General features: G+C 42.1%; 1 protein-coding gene across 2 annotated transcripts in view; it reads left to right on the forward strand.

Annotated features, from left to right (window-relative positions):
- C4BPA (complement component 4 binding protein alpha) overlaps window positions 1-8,103 on the forward strand; it is a 53,552-nt gene extending 45,449 nt beyond the window's left edge. For both annotated transcript variants that reach the window (XM_086693513.1, XM_086693512.1), the window contains 3 exons: window positions 5,580-5,753; window positions 6,955-7,130; window positions 7,687-8,103. In XM_086693513.1, the coding sequence (XP_086549639.1) occupies window positions 5,580-5,753; window positions 6,955-7,130; window positions 7,687-7,860 (524 nt within the window). In that variant the 3' untranslated portion in view covers window positions 7,861-8,103. The remainder of the gene's footprint in view (window positions 1-5,579; window positions 5,754-6,954; window positions 7,131-7,686) is intronic.
- Window positions 8,104-8,863: the final 760 nt, after the last annotated feature.

The raw sequence follows: 8,863 nt of genomic DNA on the forward strand, positions 1-8,863 counted from the left end.
AGCCACACTCCCAATGCTCTCATTGTTTTCCATGAGCGCCATTACCTTGGTCTTCCTGGCCTCCTCTTCCTTTACAAAACAGTAAAGGTAGATTATGTCCAGCAAGTCACTGAGACCTGCCACAATACCTTTAGATTTTTCTGGATTTTCTACCCCACCTTTCTTCTGGTCCATGTTCAGGATAACATACACTGCAATCTGTCTCATTTCGGTCTCTGAGCTTGCCTTCTTCCTCATTTTTCAGTACCAACTTATTGCTGCTGTAAACCTTTGCTCACATTCTCGCTCCAAGACAAAATTCCTGCCTGTATCTCATCCATCCAAGCAACTTTTATCCAAAACGTAAGAAATACTTCCAGCCTCCCTTAGAAAGTGTTACCTGATGTTTTCTCCCTTGGCTCTCTCTGTCTCTCTCTCTCTTTTTTCTTTTTTATACCTATCTTGTTGGCATTGCTGGTCTTTGGACACATTTTTGTAAACTGACTGAAGTTGTGGTTTTGCTAATTATGTGGTTATGACTTATTTTCCAGGGCTAAGGTTTGACAGCTGAGAAAGTGGGGTCACATGCTTTTATATACCCTGTAAGTCACATGCTTTTATATCATCCTAAGAGTATGAGGACCTCAGACAAGTTATTTTTTTAGTATGTATTTATTTTTGAGAGAAAGAGAGAGAGACAGAGAGAGAGCGTGGGGGGCAGGGAGGAGTACAGAGAGATTGGAAGACAGAGGATCCGGAGTGGGCGGAGCACTGACAGCAGTGAGCCTGATGCAGGTCTCAAACTCACAGACTGTGAGGTCAAGACCTGAGCGAAAATTAAGAGGTGGACACTTAATCGACTGAGCCACCCAGGCACCCTGAAACATAATAGATTTCTACATATTAATGTTGTGTTCTATGACTGTTCTGAATGTGTTAGTTCTGATAGGTTTTTGGTGGAGTCTTTAGGATTTTCTATGTATAGTATCAGGTCCTATGCAAATAGTGATCGTTTTATTTCTTCCTTACCATTTGGATGCCTCTTATTTTTTTTTCTTGTCTGATTGCTGCAGCTAGTACTTCCAGTCCTATGTTGAATAAAAGTGGCAAGAGTGGGCATCTTTGTCTTGTTCTTGGTCTTAGAGGAAATGATTTCAGTTTTTTGCCATGATCATTATGATGAAAAACTATGGTTTTTCATATGTGACCTTATCATGTTGAGGTATGTTTCCTCTAAACCCACTTTGTTGAAACTTTTGGTCACGAATGGGTGTTGTATTTTGTCAAATGCTTTTTCTGCATGTTTTGAAATGATCATATTATCTTAAAATTTTTCCTCTTATTTATTTGATGTATCACATTCATTGACTTGCAAATATTGAACCATACTTCCATCCCTGGTATAAATCCCACTTGATTATATTGGATGGTCCCGTTAATGTATTGGTGAATTTGGTTTGTTAATATTTTGTTGAGGAATTTTGCATCTGTGTTCATTAGGATTATTGCCTACATTTTTCTTTTTTTGTGGTGTCTTTTTCTGGCTTTGGTATCAAGGTAATGCTGTCCCCGTAGAATGAACTTGGAATTTTTCCTTCTTCTCCTTTTATCAGAATAGTTCGAGAACAGATATTAACTCTTCTTTATTTTTTTTTAAATAATTTATTGTCAAATTGACTTCCATATAACACCCAGTGCTCATCCCAGCAAGTGTCCTCCTCAATGCCCATCATCCACTTTCCCCTCTCCTCTACCCCCCTTCAACCCTCAGTTTGTTTATTAACTCTTCTTTAAACGTTTGGTAGAATTCATCTGTGAATAGTGAAGCTACCAGGTTTGGGACTTTTGTTTGTTGGAAATTTGAAAACCTACTTTAAACTCATATTTATTTTACCCATTAGAGTCTTATTGATTTAATTCTTTAATAAAGGATATTTTTTAACCATTTAAAAGTCAGAAGTGAGGGGCACCTGGGGGCTCAATCAATTAGGCATTTGACTCTTGATTTCAGCTCAGGTCATGATCTCAAGGTTTGTGAGATAAGGCAACAAAGAACCTGCTTGAGATTCTCTCTCCCCCTGTCTCTCTTCCCCTCCCTGGCTCATTCTCTCTCTCTCCCTCTCTCTCTCTTTCTTAATATAAATAAATAAACTGGGGCACTTGCATGGTTCAGGTCATGATCTCGTGGTCCGTGAGTTCGAGCCCCACATCGGGCTCTGTGCTGACAGCTTGGAGCCTGGAGCCTGCTTCAGATTCTGGATTCTGTGTTTCCCTTTCTCTCTGCTCCTCCCTCTCTTGCGCTCTGTCTCTTTCTCTGTCTTTTTCAAAAATAAATAAACGTTAAAAAAAATTTAAAACAGATAAATGAATAAACTTAAAATAAAGAAATTATTAAAAAATAAATAAAAAGAAATGAAATGGAATTTATTTCACTGAAATAATAGAATTACTTCTGAAATAATAAGAAAGTCTGATTCAGTGTGGAATTGCACTCATGACTTAAATACAAGTATTATATACAGTATTACCGAAATATTAATGTTATAATCTAGAAACATACCAATTTTGGATATTTTTATTGTAATTCATAAATAAATGAGTGGTGAGAATATTTGAGTATGCCCAAAAGATCCCGATTGTAGTGCTAGTCAATCTCCTCATGTGAAGAATAGGACATTTTAATTTGCTCTGATATTTTCTCTTACCTCAAACTATATCAAGTTCTACCTTAAAGTAGTTCTACTAATGAATAAGAAATGATATCTTTATATCAGCTCTTATTGCATTAAAATTAAAGACCTTACTAGCTCTTTCTCTTAAATTTGGCATCAAAAAAGAAAACTCCTGGCCATATGCAAGAATTTAAATGTCTTTCTGTGCATTAGTTGTCAGGTGGCTATAAACTTTTAAGGACAGTTTTCCTCCTGTTACTGAGGCATTAGTGATGCTGTGACCCTAATGAAAACACAAAGCGATGGGTGTCATTTGTCATTGTTTTTGAATACTTCTCAAAATTTACATTTTCATAGAGGTTTCATCCCACTTCTCGTTTTGGAGGCTCCTAATGAAATTATTTAGTTGGAGGGAAATGACTGGGTTGGAGTCCTTTAGCAATCAGGGGCAGGGAGAGCAGATCCAAGTGTCTCTGCTACCCTCCTCTGTTTCTCCAATTTCTCTTCACTGGCAACATCTTCGGAAGGTGGAAATGAGTTTATTATCCATAGGAACTTCATTGAAGTGATTTTACTAACCTTTAGTCTCCCTTTTAATTTTTTAGAGGTATGTTGCCCAACACCAGAGCTGAAGAATGGCAAAATCAATGAACAGAGATCTAGTTCTGTCAATAGCTGTGATTTTTTCAATGGAGACACAATTTTATATACGTGTCATGAGAAATACCAGTTTGAAGCTAGATGTCAAGCAGATGGCAAGTGGTATCCCAAGACACCAACATGTGATGAGAGTAAGAGCTTTTGGATTTGTGTTATTTTAGATGTTTCTTTGTATCAAAGCGATGGAGATTATTAAGGGAAGGTTTGAAATTCGCTAAAAGATTTTGTATACCCTGCACGGTTTTTGGAGTGGATAAATTTGTTAAAGAGCACTGCCCACCCCCTGGTCCAACTTTCCTCCCCCCCACCCCCCGTTGTTTATTCCCACCCTCTTGACCTTGCTTCTTTGCTTTGCTTTGCTTCGCTTTGCTTTTCTGAATCAGGAAATCGGCCCCATGTAATAGATCAGCTGGACTTTTCAATTATTGCCTTGTTTCTCTTGGTATTTTTGTCTTTTCTTGCCTTCTTTCTGATCCATATGCCTTAATCTGCAGTTCAATACCCACCCAGACCTATTTGAAACCATCTTTCTAAACTTGCTTCCTTTCTTCCTCAAACTTCCTTCTTTCCTTCTGCTGTCTCTTCGTTCACCTTCAGACTCTGCCCCAGTGTGAAATGTCTACCTCTCCATCACCAAGAGCACTTAGGTGAAGGGTCCCAAGCACAGGAGCCTCTGTCCCTGTGAATTGCGATCCATCACCTTCCCAGGATGCGGATGCGTTCACCCCCCTGGCAGGTCTCCAAACCATGTACTCCTAAGATTTTATGGAGGCTTACCCTCTGTAGCATGATCAATTATTGACACTGCTTCCCCCTTCTTTGGAGAGGAGAGTGGGGCTGAAAAATTCCATGCTTTATTCATGGCTTGGACTTTCTGGTGACCGGTTCCCATCCAGGAGCCACTGCAAGTTGCCTCAGTAGAACAAAAGATGTTCTTAGGGTTCTCAGCACTTAGCAATTCACAAGGGTTTAGGAAGTCTGCATCAGAAACTGGGACAGATATCTATCTATCTATCTATCTATCTATCTATCTATCTATCATCTATCTCTCTATCTCTCTATCATCTATTGATCTATCTATCATCTAGTTCTAGATATCTATATATATATGACATCATGCTAGATTCTTCTTGTCCATGATGTCATATGTATATCTATAATTAGATCTAGATGACATATCTATCTATCTACACATTAGCTTTTTTTTGCCCATACAGCAGAATTAACATGATGCCATTGATACACTGGATCAATGTGGATGTCCAGATAGTTGTAGTATCTTCAGGCTCTATTATGACAGGGGCAAGTGACTAATCATACCCAGGTCTAAAACTACAAATGTGTGATTTGATCATTTCATGTGTATGCTGTTTTTGACCCTTTTTTTTTTTTCCGATTAGGATGAAAAGAAGGCATTAGCTAAACCAGTGACCCCATTTACCTGAGGATAACTAAATCTACTTTAGCAAAGATGCCCCATGTGAAATGAGACGAAAATGTTCAGCTTTCAATACTTTACTGTAATTTCCCAGAATCCTAATTTTCCTGGTAGACAGATTGGGGGAGTAAATGTCAATACGATGGGAACGTAGCTTTTGTTCTTCAAGAGTGGCACCAATTTTCCCATTTCCACTTTCCCCTTGATATATGATATATTTTTTAATATAGTCTTTGCTTCAGGGGGAGCGGTAGGACAGTATCAGTATTTTCTATTTGATTTCTTTTTTTTTTTTTTTTTAATTTTATTTTTGGGACAGAGAGAGACAGAGCATGAACGGGCGAGGGGCAGAGAGAGAGGGAGACACAGAATCGGAAACAGGCTCCAGGCTCCGAGCCATCAGCCCAGAGCCCGACGCGGGGCTCGAACTCACGGACCGCGAGATCGTGACCTGGCTGAAGTCGGACGCTTAACCGACTGCGCCACCCAGGCGCCCCTCTATTTGATTTCTTGAACATGACTTGTCCTACCCCATAGACTAGGAACTCGATATGGGGTTTGGACCAAGTATTAATTTTGTTTATTCCCATTATACTTTTGAAGATATTGGCAATGACCATCAAGTGGTCTAATGAGGGGGGCCATGGTGGTTCCTCAGCCTGAGGCTTATAGGAGGGCAGCCCAGGTCTTGGGTTTGGCTAAGTGATCCTATGGGCAGAGAGGACGACAGGACAGAATGAAACCTCCTACAAACCATGCAGATTCTGGGGTAAGCTATATTTCACATTTTATAAGCTCATGCCCTGTCACTTTTATCTCTTACCATCAAGGCTGTGATTTTCCTCCTACCATTGACCATGGATATTATGTACGAACTCAAGCATTCAGTGTATTCGCTCGTACGGAGGTGATATATAAATGTGACAAAGGATACACTCTGGTTGGTGAAGCTCGACTCTCTTGCAGTTCTTCAGGCTGGTCTCCTGCAGCCCCTCAATGTAAAGGTAACTCCTGCTCCCTTTCCAGTCAGGTGGGTGGAAATGTCACAAAAGCACTGAGAGTACAGCTTCTTCCTGCCAGGGGCAGCACAGAAACATTTGATGTGGTTGACTTGAAATCATTACTGTGTTCCGGATGCAAACATTACAAAGGGGCTACATTAACATCAACCTCCCCAGGCTTTCTCCCAGTCATAAATCTCAGCCCGATTCCTACTTTCAAGAAATATTCTGCAGGTGCAACATTTGATATATGGCCTGTAGCAAAATTTTCACTGAAGCTTTCTCTGGCATGAACGTGGGCTCTCATGGGCTAATTCCAAACATCACAAAGTGGCAAGTCCTTCCATCAGAGCCCTGTGCAAATGCACCCCCTGCCCACGATGCAGGCTGCATGTGACCATCCGTAGTGGGGACAGGACGAGTCAAGATTGGCTCTGATTTTTACATGCCCACAGGTTACTAACACTTTGCCATCAGCAACTGCGGGGATTATTTGTCACCACAGGCTCTGTTGCACACGGGGGGCAATAGGAGAAGAGGGTGTCAGATACCCGGAAGTACTGAATCCTAACTTGACTTTTTCTAGACTACAGAATACCTAGCGTCTTGCTGGGATCGAGATGGGAGGGATATTGCTTTGAATCCTGAGAACCTGGGGTCGCATGCTTTTATATAGCCTATCATGTGACCTATCATGTTTACATGTATGAAGAGCTCAGACAAGTTTTTTGTTTTTAACATGTTTATTTATTTTTGAGAGAGAGAGCGGGAGAGGGAGAGGCAGAGAGAAAGGGAGACAGAGGATCCGAAGCAGGTTCTGTAGTGACAGCAGAAAATCCTATGCGGGGTTGAACTCCTGAACCCTGAGATCATGACCTGAGTCCAATTCGGACATTTAACCAACTGAGCCACCCAGGTGCCCCTCAGACAAGTTTCTTAACCTGTCTATATCTCACCTTTCTCCTAGTAAAATGGGACTAATAACAGTCCTCCCTTCACAGAGCTGAGAGAATCATATAAAATGCTTAGCTCGAGTCTGATATGTGGTCAGTGCACAACAAAAATGCTAATGAATATTATTGCTACCGAATAAAAGACAAAGCAATTAGCAGCACCCACGATAGTTTAATCTTATAATCCTAGCCTGTTGTCGCGTCCTTTTTCTTAGATTCATGGATTCCTTGAAACCATGTTTTCTTTGTAGCTTTCTGTCTGAAACCGGAAATAGCCCACGGAAAGCTGTCCGTGGATAAGACTGAATACATTCAAGCTGAAAATATCAACATCCAGTGTGACTCTGGCTATAAGTTGGTCGGTCCGCAAAGCATCACTTGCTCAGAGAGCACAACCTGGGACCCCGAGGTGCCCAAGTGTGAGTGGGTAAGTGGCACAGTTCAAGGAAAGTTCCAGTCCTATCAAACCCTAAAAATGGTGCCTCTCCACAAGCGCCGTCCCAGCCAGCAATGGTGAGATCTGACTTGTCACGATTCACTCCTGAGTCCCTCCAAGGAACTCTCTTTTATCTTGAAGCACTGTGGTCCCTTAGGAGTGACAAGTTTTCCTCTCTCACTGGAGATAGGAAAACCTGAGCCCCTTAGGGAGAAGAGAGTGTCGGATGCCCGCAACACTGAGACCCAATTTGACTTTTTCTACACTATCTAATATTCTGTGTTCCATTTCTGGATGGTCTCAGAAACAGCCTCTGTCTTCACAGAGGCCCCTTGTGAAGCTGTCTGAGAACCCGTCCCTATTCATCTAGGGAGGACTAAGTTGGGGCCCGAGGTGTTTTCTGTTTTTCCTGCTCACCCGCAAGTTCTGGGCTTCGTCTTGGCCCTGAGCCTGTAGCTTTGTCATTGTCAGCAGATCCCACCTCCCCCACCCCTTCTGATTTGGAGAGAAACCACTCAACCACACTCAACACCTATGTCTCTTTTAGGTTGTCCCTGAAGGCTGTGACCATATGCTTGCAGGCAGAAAGGTCATGCAGTGTCTCCCCAACCCCGAGGATCTGAAAATATCCCTGGAGATGTATAAATTGTCTTTAGAGGTTGAACTACTGGAATTGCAAAGAGACAACGCAAGAAAAACAACTGCGGACCCCCCACTGTAATTTCTCCCAAAAGAGGGAAAAACACGCTGCCTTCAATTCAACGCAGATCACTTCAGCTTACCAATGCTCCTGTCCCCTTTGCACCATCATTCATAGTAATAAATGTCTAGAAAGGACAATTTGTTCACATTTAGTGCTTTGAAACTATAGAATTATTGATCATCTCGTGGCTCATGTTTTTGCTTTCTTGGACACCAAGTGCCCATTATTCTTTCAAGTAAAAAATTTACGTATCAGAAACAATTTTGTCTGTGTGGTCATTACAACTCTGTTTTTTTTTTTTTGTTTTTTTTTTTTAATTTTTTTTTTCAACGTTTTATTTATTTTTGGGACAGAGAGAGACAGAGCATGAACGGGGGAGGGGCAGAGAGAGAGGGAGACACAGAATCGGAAACAGGCTCCAGGCTCCGAGCCATCAGCCCAGAGCCCGACGTGGGGCTCGAACTCACGGAGCGCGTGATCGTGACCTGGCTGAAGTCGGACGCCTAACCGACTGCGCCACCCAGGCGCCCCACAACTCTGTCTTTAATGAGGAACCTGAACAAACCCATTGCTTAAAGTTACACACTCACTTCATTGTAAGGGCCATGTAAGGACATGGATGTGGGCTCACAGAAAAGCATTTCTCCAACTTGCCTCACCGCACAGTTTCCCATGTGCAAGTCAGTCAGCATCTAGATGAAATGTTGATGCACCCTCAAATCCTCGTCCACTCTCCCCCCTTTGAAGGGAGTCACGTCCTTTACCAAACCCCATGAACCTGGCCTCTGCCTCTCTAATGCTGCCCCTCAACTTCTACCTGACACGAATGGGATTTGTGTTTGTGTCCGAACCTCTTTATTCCATTTTTAGGGAAGAAACGCTGAAAGGCTGCCGAATGTGAGGCCCCCATGACGGCCACCTGTGTGTTCCCGAGTCCACCATCTGATTTGGCCCCGTTGTCCTTGATGGAAATGTAACGCGGCCCGAGCGACTGTCCCATACGTGAGGAGAAACCCCCATC

Source organism: Puma concolor, chromosome E4 (assembly GCF_028749965.1).
Source record: "Puma concolor isolate L17-30 chromosome E4, mPumCon1.1.hap2, whole genome shotgun sequence".
Taxonomy (NCBI): Eukaryota; Metazoa; Chordata; class Mammalia; order Carnivora; family Felidae; genus Puma; species Puma concolor.